At 56.6% G+C, this 15,950-nt stretch overlaps 5 protein-coding genes across 5 annotated transcripts; 3 read left to right on the top strand and 2 right to left on the bottom strand.

Annotated features, from left to right (window-relative positions):
* Positions 1 to 708: 708 nt before the first annotated feature.
* On the top strand, positions 709 to 1,845 carry J7T54_004403 (uncharacterized protein; the record flags this gene model as incomplete). Its single annotated transcript, XM_051504317.1, has 3 exons — positions 709 to 718; positions 856 to 1,295; positions 1,750 to 1,845. The coding sequence occupies 3 exons, from the start codon at positions 709 to 711 to the stop codon at positions 1,843 to 1,845; spliced, it is 546 nt and encodes a 181-aa protein (XP_051364232.1).
* Positions 1,846 to 2,710: 865 nt separating this feature from the next.
* Positions 2,711 to 6,616, top strand: J7T54_004402 (putative calcium-binding protein; the record flags this gene model as incomplete). Its single annotated transcript, XM_051504316.1, has 5 exons — positions 2,711 to 2,738; positions 2,787 to 2,938; positions 2,987 to 5,808; positions 5,856 to 6,525; positions 6,587 to 6,616. The coding sequence occupies 5 exons, from the start codon at positions 2,711 to 2,713 to the stop codon at positions 6,614 to 6,616; spliced, it is 3,702 nt and encodes a 1,233-aa protein (XP_051364231.1).
* A 350-nt stretch (positions 6,617 to 6,966) lies between these two features.
* On the bottom strand, positions 6,967 to 9,240 carry J7T54_004401 (Exocyst complex component-like protein; the record flags this gene model as incomplete). Its single annotated transcript, XM_051504315.1, has 1 exon — positions 6,967 to 9,240. One exon carries the CDS (start codon positions 9,238 to 9,240, stop codon positions 6,967 to 6,969), a length of 2,274 nt encoding a protein of 757 aa, XP_051364230.1.
* Positions 9,241 to 10,196: 956 nt separating this feature from the next.
* Positions 10,197 to 14,939, bottom strand: J7T54_004400 (Beta-galactosidase-like protein; the record flags this gene model as incomplete). The annotated part of the gene is made up of 8 exons (XM_051504314.1): positions 10,197 to 11,247; positions 11,343 to 11,612; positions 11,987 to 12,139; positions 12,197 to 12,551; positions 13,413 to 13,625; positions 13,704 to 14,297; positions 14,548 to 14,738; positions 14,878 to 14,939. The coding sequence occupies 8 exons, from the start codon at positions 14,937 to 14,939 to the stop codon at positions 10,197 to 10,199; spliced, it is 2,889 nt and encodes a 962-aa protein (XP_051364229.1).
* Positions 14,940 to 15,198: 259 nt separating this feature from the next.
* Positions 15,199 to 15,717, top strand: J7T54_004399 (uncharacterized protein; the record flags this gene model as incomplete). The annotated part of the gene is made up of 1 exon (XM_051504313.1): positions 15,199 to 15,717. One exon carries the CDS (start codon positions 15,199 to 15,201, stop codon positions 15,715 to 15,717), a length of 519 nt encoding a protein of 172 aa, XP_051364228.1.
* Positions 15,718 to 15,950: the final 233 nt, after the last annotated feature.

Here is a 15,950-nt window from a genome sequence, read left to right as displayed (position 1 = left end):
TGATCGAAAATGACGTTATAAATCCCCTCAGATGCAGATGATATGTACTCCATACTAACTGCACAATGAGTTTTACATACAGCGCCGGTAGCCTTGGCCTGTCCAATGCCTCAGCTAGGAGCAATAAAAGGACAGATCGCAGCAACCAGCATTGGGCCATGTAACGACGGGCCAACCGCGCATCTGTGTTCAATAGCCTCAAAGTGAAGTCATGGAACACGGCGATTTTATTAGGTGGCTTTGGTGCTGTCGTAGTAGCAGTCTATTATAAGACCCGTAATCGTCTGTACTGGCACAAGACACTCCTGCGGTGAACACAAGAAATCAACCATCTCAACGGCTCGCAGAACACTCAGATACAGCCTCGCTTCAACGACTAACCCAACATCTCCTTATCCGCATCTTCCGAATTCCGGCGTCTTCGCCTTTCAAGGACTCATACTTATATAGTGTGGCGAGATCTTGAGCCATATAGAAGCTTCGTCAAGTAAGTTTTTCTCTGCTCGCGTTCAGCGACTGCCTTACGGGTTGTTGGCAAGTGTTCTTAAACCGAGCACAGGGAGCTACGTGGGCTGATGTGACTTTGTAGGTTTTGCTGTCCGATTGCGTCCAAGTACGTACTACATATGTGCATCCATGTTCGGATAAGTTACAACTACAGTAGTACTCCGTAACCACCGCAGAGCCGCAGAAACCCGCCACATAAATATGAGGACATGTACTTGCTTAGAAGGCCTCTACTCTAACCTAAGCCTTCGCCGTTCAATCGTGTCTTGAGACAATCGCCACGACCCACCCGCTACCGCCTGTACTCGACTGCCTCCCCTGCGCCGCAGAGGTTTCTCTGCAACCCAGTCCCTTCAACTCCTCGCGTCGACCGCCGGAGTCAGAGTGGTGCTGCCGCGTCCCTCCTGGGGGACCATGAAAGCACAGACAGCTCGCCAGAGCGGACCACGAAGCCTCAGGAATGGTGGCCGTGGTGGCGGTGGAAGATCGGAGCCTCCTGCGTGAGCATCGTCGCCCGTGGCCTCCTCGTCTTGTTTCTCGCCTTGGTCGACCAGGCATCGCGCGCCTCCTGGACCTTGGCCATCGAGCCGAACACCCTCCTGCCCATCATCTCCACCGTCACCAAAACATCGCTCATGGTCCCCGTCGTCTCGTGTATCACCCAGCTCAAATGGCGGCACTTCACGAGGCCGCAGCGTCTCAGCCACATCGACCTCATTGACCAGTGCAGCCATGAATCCTGGGGAGCCTTCGTGCTCCCCGAGCTCTGGGAGACGAAACATTATCATGTCCGCGCTAGCTCTGGTCACAATTGTAGCTCTCGGAATTGATCCCAGCGTGCAGCAGATCCTCGAGACCCGGACCAGAGAGGCTGTCATGCAGAACGCGTCAGCAGAGGTGTCCTTCGCTTTTCGACAGCCTTTCGCATTTCCATGGAAGCTACGGAGTATCATGGGCAATTTCCTTGATCAGGTACAAAAATCTGCACTAATAGCGAGGCATCGCACTTTTTAGACAGTCAACTCCATGATACGCAGATACAGTTTAGATTTTGCGATTCTGGAACTCATGAAACACAGAGCTCTGCATCCATTGTGACCCGTCAATACTGCGCAAGCCTGTTATTTCTCTGTGTTCAAGTGCAAATGCTCTTCATCTACTTATTCCTACGACATTAAGTAGGGCCTTTTTGGGCTTAATCAATGAGCTAGCCCAGATCGAACTTCTAACTTAGCTGGGCAGAACCAGAGGAAGCCTACCTCCAAGGCTCTTTGCTACGAGGAGGGCAAGCCCACCGCCGACAATCGCGTAGTTAGCGAACAGGAGCTGATAGCATGATGTCCCGGGCATTGCTCGCATCAAGCCTGCACACTCTGACCACGCCAGCGGTTGGTACAGTAGTCCTTGGTATCGTCGTCGGCGATGGTCATGACAGGGGACAGTTGCCTCCACGATGCCCGGTCCCGGGTGATGATTTTTTCGCAGATGGCAGTGCGGGCTTCCGCTCGGGGGGTTCAGTCACGGTGGTTGAAGAGAAGGAGGAAACGTCTGCGTCCATGCGCAAGGTTGCAATGTTACTGTGCCGCACGAAAGTGCCAAGGGTCACGACGTCTAGCTGGCGACCTCACCTGTCCTGCTTACCTACATGCGTAGTACCGTACGATCACTTCACGCGCTATGTGAATGAAACGGTTGCGCCTGATTTATCTTAGGTCAGACGTATATTCATGTACGTGTCAACAAACAGTTTTTTCCCCCTCTGCTACTCAGAGTCATACTCTGCCAAGCTTGGGGGTTTTCACGTCTCAATGCCAGCAACATTGTGATGTGGAGATTGACGGTCGTAATGCCAACGCGTCTGTCTTGTTGGGTACCCCGAATTTGGAGGCAGCTACACCCAACCACAAGTACCCCGCAGGCTGCCACCAGCCAACCACCAGCCCGCCCAGCCTCCCAACCTGATGCGTGATCCTGAGCCGCCTCATCCACCTCCAACAACCTGACTTGCCGCCCGACAGGTGCTGATAACTGATCGACTACGAGCTGGCAACTTGCGTCACCTCTATCCGGACTGTCGCGCCACGCCACAGCTTTAGCGTGCGGACGTATCGTCACATAAACTGCCTGCACAGGCTCCGAGCATCCGATACCACTAGGCACGAATATCCAACCTGTCTGACCTGTCCCAAGCCTCTCGGCCACCATGGCGACAGAGCAGGGTGTCGAGTCGCGTGAGTATAACTACGAATCATAGAGGAGCGGTTTCTGACAGACGATAGTCGCGGCACACCTTAACCTCACGCCCGACGAGAAACGGCTCTATGGGCAGCTATTCCGACAAGCAGATACTGGTAATGCAGGCGTCGTCACGGGCGAAGTTGCCGTCAAATTCTTCGAGAAGACTAGGCTTGATTCTCGCATCCTTGGCGAGGTGGGTAGTGCGATTTGGTTTCGCCGGCGCGAGCTAATCGTGTTGTAGATCTGGCAGATTGCCGACAAAGAGAACCGCGGATTCTTGACGCCAGCGGGCTTCGGCATCGTGCTAAGATTGATCGGCCACGCCCAAGCTGGTCGCGAGCCGACCACAGAAGGTGCATTTCAACAAGGTCCTCTTCCGCGCTTCGATGGCATCGACACAAACCCCCCCATGGGCTCGCCCACCGCGCCCGCTGCTCCCATCCAGGCACAGACAAGCGGTGGCGCCATCCGCATTCCGCCGTTGACCCCCGAGAAGGTCTATCAATATGGAAGCGTGTTCGAGCGCCAGCCGCTGGTGAACGGTACACTGGCGGGGGACCAAGCCAAGCAGATTTTCGAGAAGAGCGGTCTGCCTAACGAGGTCCTGGGCAGGATCTGGATGCTGGCGGACACGGAGCAACGCGGAGCCCTGGTGCAGACCGAATTTGTCATTGCCATGCATCTCCTGACCTCGATGAAGACGGGCGCGCTCCGTGCTCTGCCAAACGTCCTTCCTGCGCCACTGTACGAAGCTGCCACGCGCCGCGGGCCCGCTACCGCAGCGCCCAGACAGTCACCGACAACCACTGGAATCTCTGCTATTCCACGTCAGATGAGCGGCCATGCCCAGCCCAGGGCTAGCAGCCCGCTCGGCCGACCGCCCATCACCGCGCAAACAACAGGAGGAGATTGGTTGGTGACCCAAGGAGATAAGGTCAAGTTCGACCAGATCTTTGCGGATCTGGACAAAGGAAACAAGGGGTACATCACTGGAGAGGAGGCAGTGCCTTTCTTCAGTCAGTCCAACCTTGGCGAGGAAGCATTAGCCCAGATCTGGGATCTTTCGGATATCAGATCTTCCGGACACCTGAATCGTGACGAGTTCGCGGTGGCCATGTTTTTGATCAGACAACAACGTGGTAACCGTACCAACCAGCTACCTGCGACCCTTCCTGCGAGCTTGGTACCACCAAGCTTGCGTCAACAGCGTCCTCAAACCGCTCCCTCGTCCGCTTTTAGCCCTCCGCCGGTGGCGCCTCTGCCGCAGCCGCCAAAGTCAGCCCTCGACGACCTCTTCGGCCTCCAGTCGAGTCCCTCCAGTCCTCCCCCACCGGCAGCCCCCCAGACTACTGACGGATCCAACGCCGATCCTTTCGCTGGCGGTGCGGGCTCCGCAGGGCCTTCGTCACCCATCCGGACTACAACTACGGGCGCCAACCACAGCACTTTCCCGCCTGCATTTATCCCAAACTCCTCCTTTGGCCGGGGTCTCACACATCAGCCTTCTGGTAATTCCGCGACTTCGCAACCGATTGGCGGCGATGACCTGCTGGGCGGCGACGATGACGACGAGAGCAAGAAGATCACAGGGGATAGCACTGAACTGGCAAACCTGTCGAACCAGATCAGCTCACTTGCAAAGCAAACCCAGGACACGCAGGGCAAGAGAGCCACGACTCAGACCGAGCTGAACCAGACCAACTCCCAGAAGCAGAACTTCGAGCAGCGACTGAGTCAGTTGAGGACTCTCTACGAGAAGGAAGCCGAGCAGACCCGCCTTTTGGAAGAGCAGCTCAAGAAGTCACGGGAAGACACCCAAAAGCTGCAGTCAGAGTGCATGCGACTCGACGGGTCTTATCGGGATGCGCAAGCACAGCACCAGGAAGTGTCGGCCGCTCTGCAGGCTGATCAGCAGGAGAACGCGAGGCTAAGGGAGCGCATCCGCGTGGTCAATGCTGAGATCGCCCAGCTCAAGCCTCAGATCGACAAGTTGAAGTCGGACGCCCGCCAGCAGAAGGGTCTTGCTGCCATCAACAAGAAACAACTGTCGACTACCGAGGGCGAACGTAACAAGCTCAAGGCTGAAGCCGATGACTTGTCCAGAGGCGTTGAAGAAGCTCCACGTCAGGCTCCAGGAAGCTCCGCTGCTTCGCCCAAGGCCAGCGTTGCCAGTCCTGCACTGTCGACCGCGAGTGGCAACAACCCCTTCTTCAAGCGCACAGCAAGCACCGACATCATGGGTGCCTTTGCCTCGCCTCCTGCCAGAGCATACACCGACACTAGCTTTGACGATGTGTTTGGCCCTTCGCAGGCCCCTGCGTCCAGCGCCACCCCTCCGCCTGCCACGACGTTCAAGCAGCAGCACACTGGGAACTCGACTACTAGTGCTAGCTCGGCTCCAGCGCCTGCTGCTTCTTCGCCCGTCCTGAGCCGCCAGGCAACCTCGGCCTTTGAGCCTCCTGCGCCCCCCGAGTCTCACCAGATGAACTCGAGCTTCCTGCCCTTGCCCGATCATTCCGAGTCACTCACCTCCTCACGCCAAGTGTCGCCTCCCGCATCTCGAGGCGAAGGATCGGTGGCTGGGAGCCTGACCCCTTTCCCGGAAGCATCCAGTAACACTCCCAGCGCAGTTGACGTCCCTGGCGCGTTCCCAGGCGACGACAATGGCGACAAAGACACGCCCAGTGCGACCCCGATCCCCACAGAGCACAACCCAGCGTCTCCGACTGAGGAGAGCAAGGCCTCTGAAAACCCCATGGGTGTGTCGGATCCTTTCGGCAGTGCGGATCAGGACCAGGCCAAGGCAAAGGAGGAGTTTGACAGTGCTTTTGCTGCATTCTCCTCCAACAAGCCGCAGGACAAGGCTAGTCCTGATGGCAACAAGAACAAGCTGGCCGGCTTTGGCTCAGAGTTCCCTCCTATCTCGGAGCTTGAGCATGACGACGAGTCTGACTCTGAGAGTGAGAAGGGCGGATTTGAGGACAACTTTGCTCCCCCGCAAAAGTTCGGCGAACAGACGTTGCCAGAGACGAAGCAGGAGGAGCCCAACACGGAGCGCAAGAGGTGAGCATCTATCAGCAAACATAGGCCAGCAGTGCTAATCAGTCTAGCCCCGAGCAAGCATCGTCCCCCGCGACAATCACTGGCGGCAACTTCCCAGCTAGTGGACCCAGCCAATCTGATGCCGATCACATGTTCGGCACTGCTGGCGCTGCGGCAACCCAGCCGCAGCCATCCGTGCCCGCTGCCAAGGGTGCATTTGATGACGACGATGAATTTGAGGGTCTGGAGGATGCCAAGGAAGGCTCTGCAGATGACGACTTTGCCAATGTCTCTCGCTCGGGTCTCGATGACTTCAACCCCATGTTCGACAGCAGCCCACCTCAAAGCCAGGCAAAGAGTGATTCGACTGCTTTTGGAAATGAAAGCAGCTTTGACTTTATCTCCTCTAACACGACCTCGGGAGGACCTGCTCCGACGAGTGGGAACGGGAACATGCAAAAGGGTGCCGAGACACACGACTGGGACGCCATCTTTGCCGGGCTTGATTCGCCGACAGCAGCAGCGACCACGCCTCCTGCCCAGCCCGCGCAAATCGCCAACAACACAAACAGCAGCACGAACGAGCTGGCACCACCCGAGAGGCCCGCTGGCCCTGGTCGCGCGCTGACGGAGGCCGGTGAGCATGATGACCCTATCCTGAAGGATCTCATGGGACTCGGCTATCCCAGGGGGGACGCAGTGGCTGCGCTGGAGAAATTCGACTACAACCTGGAGAAGGTATGACCTATTGTGTCCTCTGAACTCAATCACGAATCCATGCTAACACGCTCTGTCCCAGGCGGCAAACCACCTCGCTTCTCAGGCATAAGCACCCCACACACCGACGATCCTTTGCTTTCTTTTCTTACCGCGGACTCGAGAGACTTGGGCCATTTTGTTCGATAGCTTCAAAGGGAGATGGCATTGCGCAGCGTTCTCTTATTCATTGCCCTCTTTCTTTGTTTCTTTCCTATTTTTCCCTTAGCAGTGTATGACAGGCGACCTGCCTTGCCTGCATGGCAGGCCGCGAGGCAAGTAGTATATAATCTCATGCTGTACCTAGAACGCCAGAAATTGGGAAGATATGATTCATTGCTAGTACACCTCGGAATAGTGTTTGTGAAGTCTCCATTTCGCTATGTAAACAAAATCGGGGGTGGTGTTGCCCCTGGGCCCGCATCACTTGACCCTGCTCATAATGGTTTCCTGCCCACCTCTTTGCACGTCGATCTGCGCCGCGCGGGCCTTGACGCTGTTGAGCATGCTTCGCTCGAAATCATCCCTGCTCCGCAAAACGGCTTCCACCCAGCTCAGTTGCAGATCCCAATGTTTCGTCTTGAAGTCTTGAAAGGCGTCGGCCACGCCATCCTTGTCGGCGGTCAGCAACTGGAGAAAGGACTCTGTGACGCGCCACGTTTGCTTAATGTTGGATCCGACGTCGGGGCTAGGCAGGTTGCTGAAGAAGTCAAAGGCGACCGAGATGTCGTTGAAGAGCTTGTCCTGGAAGGGGTCCACGCGCCTGAACTTGGCGCCCTTGTTGCGCACCGCGCCCAGGTACCGGAGCAGCAGCTCGTCGGCGAGGGCCTCGATGAAGATGTCGACGAGCGAGTGGTGCAGCACGGCGCGGTAGTCGTTGACGTACTCCTCAAACGTCACCACCATTTGCTTCATGGCGGTGGAGGTGTACCACTTGGGCGTGAAGAAGTCGGGCATGACCGTCCGAAAGTCCACGTCGAAGATGAGCACGGCGAAGCGCGTCATGCACCAAGTGCTCAGGTCGACGTAGCCGCCTTGCAGGTTGGCCACCTCGGTGGCGGCGCGCTCGGCATAGGCGGGCGTGACGTGCGGCTCGAACGATTGCCGGAAGCTGGTGAGGTAGGCAGGGCGGTTCTCCTCCTCATTGTCGTCGATACAGGCGATCTGATCGTTGGCCGTGGCCACGAGCCAGTCCTGCAGTGCTTGGAAACCTTCGAGCTCGGTCTCGTTGGCGTCTTGGAAGCGCGCGGCTTCCGTCTCGAGCATCTCCTGCCATGACCGCTGCCTGTCGTGGAGGCGGAGGAGCATGGCATCAATGACACCCTCGACGACGTCGGCGCGCTGCGAATTGACGGCCGTGTCGACCTGCTCGCGCAGCATGCGCCATAACGGGGCGAGATTCTTTGTGCGAAAATACCCGTACTCGTCCTGGTCCAGGTTGGAGCCGCCCTCTGGTCCGTTGAGACTGCGATCGGCAAAGTCGCGTCGCTCCTGGTCAAAGATGCGATCGATCCACTCATCGAGGAACTTGATGATGAGCTGCCTAAAGTCGCGGACCAGCTCTGCCTCGCGATTGTCAATGACGTGTGGTTTCAGGTCCTCGGCGCGGAACCCTAGCTTGCCCATCTTCTTGTAGTATTTCTCCGGGAAGCCGATGACCTCCAGAGTGTGCGCCGAGCTGGTGTCCGGGTCATCCACGATGCCGACCAGAAAGTCGTGCATGAGCCTGTGATAGATGTCGGCGTACATCTTGCTGACCCGCCATTTCTTGGGGGTCAGTGGTGTCATGCCGATCTTGACGGCATTCAGATCGTTAAAGTACCATTTCATGGACTTCTCCAGCTGCGAGGGGTCCTCGAGGAAATCCTCGCGCGCCTGGTCGAACTGGGACTCGGCGCTGATCCGGATGGCCTCGAGGAACTTTTCCTTGTACCCTCGCACCTTCTTTGCGCCGTCGGTGATGCTCTGAAACCGGACGGCCATCTCCTTGTGGTCCTTGAGAGCCTCCTGCAGGGCCAGTACGCGCTGGTCACTCTTCTCCTCGGCTTCCATGACGACGGCGAAGCGTACAACGAGACCGTTGTTGTCGTTGACGACGAAGTTGATGAGGTTCAGCGCCAGCATGCCGACATGCTCGTCGAACCAGTCGATCGTGTCGTCCAGCCGCTTGAAATAGTCCTCCAGCGTAGCCTCCAGGCTCGAATCGTCCGCTCTCTTGATCTGCTCCATCGCATCGTCTCGGACGTTGCGCAGCTGTGTGAGCTCGTAGTGGCAGGGCAGCAGGTTCGGCATATTCTCCTTGTCCTCGTCGTCCTCGCTCAGCATGGCCTCGACGACGTTGAGCCGGTCGTTGAATGTTTCGAGGTTCTTCCGCATGGCCTCGACGGCGCCAAAGTTTCGGTGCGCCTGCGACACGAGATTGATGCTCGCAAAGTCCTTGATCATTTCCTGGCTCTCGGAGCAGAGGAGATCAATCTTCATCATCTCGTCCTTGATGGCCTGCACCGTCTTCTGCCCGTCACCGAGCCCGTTCATGCCCGATTGTGTGAGCTCGAGCTGCTCGCGTAGGCCGTTGCGAAGCTGGCCATCGACAGCGCCCTTTTTTCGGGCAAAGTCCATCTTGAGCGCCGGGATCTTGTCGAGGTCGTCCGGGTGCCGGAGGAGCTCGGCGAGCTTGGGGGCGGGCGAGTCGTCCATTGTGGTGAGAAGGTCAGGTCATTGTACGGGGGAGTGGTCGCTGATCCGGCGCTTCGATGCGCGGGCGAGCGTGAAAGAGCAGTCGTGTCGTCGTGAATGTCGTGGGCGTCGTCAGTCGTGAGATCGCGAGGTCTGTGGGTAGGACAGGTATCGCACAGAAGCTACGCGCCCGGAGGTGGCTGTGCCAAACTGGCGCGTGGAATGCTTACCCTAAGCCGTGACACCAAATGCTTACCAGGTACCGAGTAGGTAGTCGTACGTGGCCCCGTCTTCAAATTTACTCCCGTAGTTCTTTTAAGATATTTTCCAAGCGGGTTCAACGATCCCTGCAGAATACTTGATGTCTTTGCAAATCTGAGAGTACCGTCTTTCGATGAATAATGTCACTATAGCTGTGTTGCAGGCCCACCCGAATGCACGAGGTTCTCTGTATGTAATAGTAATTGATCAACTGGAGGATAAAAAAAGAGAACATCATCATTAATTTATTGAGATGCGGCAATGTGCTTCCTTGAAATCCAGCCAGCCGTGTGGGCTGCGCAGGCATTGTTTACATTGAACCCCTATCCACTTGCTAGCTCCAGCTATGCACTGCTTTTGTAGTACCTTGCTCGTACGAATGACAGTGACCAAGATCTTGGAGATATAAATTTCAACCTAGATTATTGCAAATGCAACTCAAACCCAAAGCCAAAAGCCTTTGTGTTGCACCGATACTTCTCAAATGGCCTTGGCCCCACACTCGCCGACCCAAGTCCATTATTGTCATAATCGAGATGGAGCACCGTAAAATCCAATTCCTCCAGCTCATACGGATGCCTCGCGTCGTTCAGTTCATGCGGCATGAACCGCCGCGCAGTGAAACTGAACGCCTCCTCTGACTCTGTCCGCCGAATGTGCATGGTATGCTCGCCGTCGGTGAGGGACAGCCAGCGTAGGTCCTCGCGGTTCCCATTCTACTGGGGAAAGTCGTAGTACTGCCAGAGACCAGACACGGAGGACGAGTATGTCCCCATGCGGGCGGCTTGCTTGGAACCCTTGTAGTTCTCGCCGGACCCGCGCCCAAAGTACGCGACTTGGTCAAACGACTCGGGCAGAATGGCCGTGAGACCGATGCGGGGGATGACTTCTGGTGTATTTTCGCCTTGAAAGTCACCGCTGGCGCGGATGTGGAGAATAGGAGAACCCGCGGTGAGGTTGTAGATGATGTCGGCATCGACACCCCACTCGAGAACCTGCGGCGCGACACGAACATGGTAGTGTACTGTGAGCTGATCACCAGACGTCTCCCACGTCACATCGCGGACGTGCGTCGCCATGGTTCCAACCCACGCCTCCTCCCACTGGACGGAATCGCCGCCGCTTCCGAGACCGTTCTGTGTCAAGGCGCGACAAAAGGAGAGCTCTAGTCCGCGTTGCAGGAGATCTGTGCCGTTGAGGTTCCAGGTGACGTTGCCCTGTAGGAGATCAAAGCCAAAGGTGGAAGCACCGTTGGTGACGTTGAGATTTGGGCCGTTTTGTGTGATATTCATCAGTGTCGTGTGACGAGGGACCAGCGGAACGCCTTTTGGTGCTTTGGGTCCGGGGAGATAGAGTTGATCCCAAGCAACGACATGGCCTGCTGGCGCCCAGGGTATGGCCTCCTTGAGGCTGAACTCACCCACAAGCCACGACTCCTCAGTCGAGTCGCTGTTACGCACGGGCAGGTCAATCGTCCGGCTGTCACGAGGAGCCACCCTCGGCAAGTCGAGGTCCTGAGTGGTTGTCGCCTCACTGTCGCGGACAATGTGCCACCGGGGCTGTAGATGACTTAGATCGGAAGACTCGTAGCAGTTGGTGATGGTAATCTGCCCAGCGTTTTCTGTCAAGTTCACACTGACAGGTTGGATGACCTTGGCATACTCAGCCAGTGCAAGCGTTGGCTTATGGTCTGACAGGACAAGACCATCCATGATAAAGTCCCCGTCGTTGGGCTCATCGCCAAAGTCACCACGTAGGCATAGAATTCTATCCCGTTTAGCTCGTGCAATAGGCCATTGTTTTTTCACTCCCAAACCAGCCCTCCTTGCACGAGTTCTTCAGAGCGATAGAGCTCGACGTACTCCTGGAGACCACCAAGGCCGTTGCCCATTGCGTGTGCATACTCACACATGATCAAGGGCTTATGCGTGTGGTTCTTGATGTACTCTCGAACCAAGTCAGGACTCGAGTACATCTGGCTGTACATATCAGCCGATTCAGCCTTGCGATCCTGCTCGTAGTGCACGATTCGGGTAGGGTCCCTCTCTTTAATCCACTTGTACATGGCAGCCTGCTTGCGACCATAGTAGCACTCATTCCCCAGCGACCAGATGATGACGGATGCATGGTTTCTGTATCTTGCGACAAGTTGCTCTGCGCGGTCAAGGTAGGCGTGCTCCCAGTGCGGATAGCATTGATATTAGATTGCTTCATCCTGATGAGATCGGCGCGCATGGCTTCGTATGGAATGGTGCGGCCAGAAAGGTGATGCTGCTCATGGCGGTTGACGCCGTATAGGATGATAGGCTGGCCATTGACGTGAAAGTGCTTCCGACAATTTCGACCCGTCGGAAACCGACTTTTTGGCTGATGCTTCTGCCGTTGAAGGTGATCAAAATCGTGTACAGGTGCGGTGTCTGAGCCGAATAAAGGAGGAAGTTCTCATCAGTCACCTCGTGTGAATAGTGCTCATCCGACGAGCCGACCCATTCGTCCAAAGTATCACCTTGGGGAGAGGAGCTTGACAGTCATTTCTCCAGACTTGCCCTGCAAAGTCACGTTGGCGTGAAATGTGCCGCTCTCAAACGAGTCATCAACTTGGGGCTCGACGTGGTAATCTGTGACAGCCGATTCAGAAGAGGGGATGAGGTAGACGTCCCTGAAGATACCGGAAAGTCACCTCTGGTCCTGATCCTCAAGGTACGACCCGTCCGACCACTGGCAAACTCGTGTGGCAAGCGTATTTGCTTCGCCCTCGCTGAGATACTCGGTAGTATCAAACTCGCTCGGATTGCGGCTGCCCTGGCTGTAGCCGACTTCCTCTCCGTTTACCCAGACGTGGAATGCGCTGTCCACGCCTTCGTAGCGGAGACGAATATGCTCGCCGGCCCAGTCTTCAGGCACCTCAAACTCACGCCAATACGAGTCCGTGGGGTTGACATATGATATATTGGGCGGATTCACGGGAAACGGGTAGTTGAGGTTGGTGTAGTGAGGTCGACCGTAGCCCTGGCGCTGCCACGCAACGTCCTCAACCAACGCTCTCGCGGATTGATCAAAGTGATGCGACCCTGGGTGTACTCTCAGCGGCCGGTTGAAAGAAAGTACAGACAGTATCGATCACTGCCAAGAGACCCAACTCAGATCGGTATGCGTGTGCTCTGGCGCGCCTGTCACCAACACGGGTTGTCGACAATCCTGTGGGGTAGGCGACACATAGGCTCCCTGGGTAAACAGGAGTCTCCTCGTCGGTCGGCCTGTGGAATATCTCCGTGCATGAGCATGCAGACATTAATTTAAGCTTGGCGATGGGAGGTAAGTACCGGGCCTAGTGGGGGAGAGATGTGCCGGTATGTGGAGTTCGGAGAAGTTAGCGTGACTTCAAATGCTCCCACCACGTTGGCAGGGCCAATGCGTCCATAGATGATCTCGCGGAGGAAACACCATATAATCACGCAATGCAACGTCATCCAAGCTGCAGTCTTGTTATGCCGCTCAGTGCAAGCTGTCTACGAGGTGCATGTGTGCAGGCGAGTTGTGAGGACCAGGGGCAGTGAGTGTAAAGGCACGAGGATGCGGCCGGGGGGCTACATCAGGAGGAGGGAATATCCGAGCAGAGACGGTGGCATGTCAGGACTCAGGACTCAGAAGCGAGGAGAGTATCCATATTGCTATCCTTAGTAAGCGCTGTCCCCACTCAGTTCCGGCCGCACGTGACAGTCCCACTTATACACCAAAACGACATCGCGAGATTTCGGCATGAACATCATAGCATTACAGCAACAAAACACTTTGTTCTGCGCCTTGGCACAGCTTATGCCTTTGTACACATAGACTCAAAAAAGAGAGCCGTTGCCAAAACCGTCCCAGAATACAACCCACTCTCCACCCGCGAGCACAAGCACAAACGAAATCTTAAGCCGCCCCGATACACCCGAGCTTCGAGGTGCCCTCGCTGGTCCACTCGGCATCGTTCTGGCGGGGCACCCAGTTGTTCTTCATGCAGGCGACGCCGCCGTACACGGACAGGCTGTACTCGGCCTTCCACTCGTACTCGTTGTTCTCGCCGCAGCCGGTCGGGCAGTACTTGAACGACCAGCCCGTCACGGCGGAGCCGCAGTCGCGCATAGACTTGAGCAGCGTGTCTTGGCCCCAGTTGGACGACACCCAGCCGCGGTCGTAGATGCGGTACCCCGTGCAGAGCAAACTCTAACACCCGCGACACGTGCCGGGCCTCTGGACCATCTTGCGGTTCATCTTGGGGTTGATCTGGTAGTTGTAGTTTCCGCGGGTCCAGGAGCCGCCGTACTTGAAGTTGAGCGGGTTGTCACTGTCGTTGCGGTCGCAGCTGTTGATGTTGCGGTCAAAGGAGTCGAGACACTGGTCCTTGTCGAACTTGGACGAGCCGTCGGACAGTTCGAGGACGAACATGTGCTCGTCGGGAGTGCCCTTGTGATACGTCTCAGACCTCTTCCAGTTGATGGTGTTGTCTGGGACCTTGAGTTTTTTGTTGCAAAAGTCCTTGTAGTTTTCGTTGACGCGGGCATACTCGACAAAGGCCTTGCGGCCTTGCTTCTGCCAGCACTTGAACTTGTCCTTGTCAGCAGCGCAGAGGCCATCGTTCACTTTGAGTATCTCGGCGCGCTTGTACATGAGGTTCTGCAGGCTATAGGCGGTCATGGCCTCGTGGCCCTGCTTGTTCGGGTGGAAGATGCTCAGGAAGGAGTCGGGCAGACCCAGGCCCAGGGGTAGGCCGGGTTCGTTGTCCCCAGGGCATCCCGGTGGGATCAGGGCAGGGCGTCTAGCCGATGCAGCATCTCGGCACGCGGATCAGGCGACTTCCAGAGCAGCGGGTCGTAGAGGTGCCTGCGGCCAAGACGGCCCCACATGTGGTTTCGGTATGCGACAATGTGGCCTTGCATGTCCTCGGTGGCATCATGATGAATATGGGGAAGACCTGCGTCGGCAGAACCCTCGCCACTCCCGGCAGTGCCATTGCCATTGCCGAGCTCACGCCACCGCTTGGTCTCATCGTGAATAACGCTCGGTCGGAGCGACGGGTCGAACTTGATGAACAGTAGAGCTGGCTGGTCCGGATCGGGATACTTTCCGCTCGACTCGGGCGAGCAGAATTGGTCCAGTTTTGCTTGGCGGTGTCCGCGCAGTCCTCGTTGTCCGTGTTGAAGAGCGGCGCGTAGCCCGAGTAGACGAGAACGCTGTCCTCCTTCCCTCCATCTTGGTGTTGAGCTGTGTCAAGACTTGGCGAATGTCCTGCGCTGGTCAGTGGGAGTGTACAGGAGGCATGGTGGGACGGACAGACTTACGTCCTTGAGCGCCGTGTTAATGTTGCTCTAAGCCTTTTCGATGAGTGTCTGACAAGCATCCTCGCCGTCCCACGGCATAATGACGCACGTCTTGATCATAGCACCCAGACACAGATAGTTTGCGCCGGCTGTCATCATGACCAAGTCCAGGTCGCTCCGAAGGTTGTCTATTTGGTCATAGGTGTCGTCAGTTCTGTCGCCACTGCAGGCTTCGAATTGGAAGTTCTCGACACTGGAACCTAGTGCATTGTCCACGCTTTTGACGTAAGAGTAATCGAACCGCGAGCACTTCCAGTCCTCGTTGAGTGTAATCTTGTTGCCCAGCTGGTTGCGAGATCCGATACCTACATGTAGAGAGTGTCGTTTTGTGGAGACGATGAATCTAGGCAAGAACATGCACTTGCCTGTTGTGAAGCTGTCACCTATCGCCGCCCAGTTTGATACCCAAGAGACGACGCGCAACAGGGCCTTGTCCGCACCCACACCCACGCCGCCGCCGGCTGGAATCGCGGCGCCGGGGCCGACGCAGGATGGGATGGCAGCGGACTGCTCCCGCTTCTGGCTCGTTCCTGGGGCGGACACGTGTGAGTCCATCGCCAAGAGGGCCGGCATCGCCCAGGACAGCCTCAAGTACTGGAACCCAGCCCTCAAGGATTACTGCAGCGGCCTGGAGCTAGATGTGTACGTGTGCGTCGGGCGTCCTGACTCTGCTGGAGGCGGCGGCGGCGGCAGCGGCAGCGCAACCACTCCTTGGACAACATCTGTAGCAGTACCCTCGGCAAGCGGCACCGCCGTGCCCACGCCGCTGCCCACGCAGACCGGCATGGTGCAGGGATGCCGCGAGTTCTACTACGGGCAATCAGGGGACGGGTGCTGGGCCATTGCCAACGCCAACGGGATTGAGCTGAGTTGAGTTTTGACCATCTTACCTAAGACCACTTGCAAAGAGGAAAACTTTTTATTTTTTGTTTTCGGATGGAGTGGCTGACCAGAAATCTCTCAACTCGCAGCAACTTTTACACGTGGAACCCAGCTGTTAACAATGAGGGCGAATGTGCAGGCCTCTGGCCAGGTGTGTATGTGTGTGTTGGAGTATGAGCTTCGTGTGTCGCCTTGCCGGTTCGTCTGTGCAAGAGTAGAGAGCGC

The sequence above is a fragment of the Emericellopsis cladophorae genome, assembly GCF_022114955.1.
Source record: "Emericellopsis cladophorae strain MUM 19.33 chromosome Unknown NODE_8_length_656085_cov_119_647849, whole genome shotgun sequence".
In the NCBI taxonomy this organism is placed as follows: domain Eukaryota; kingdom Fungi; phylum Ascomycota; class Sordariomycetes; order Hypocreales; family Bionectriaceae; genus Emericellopsis; species Emericellopsis cladophorae.
This window is presented reverse-complemented; position numbering and strand designations above follow the sequence as displayed.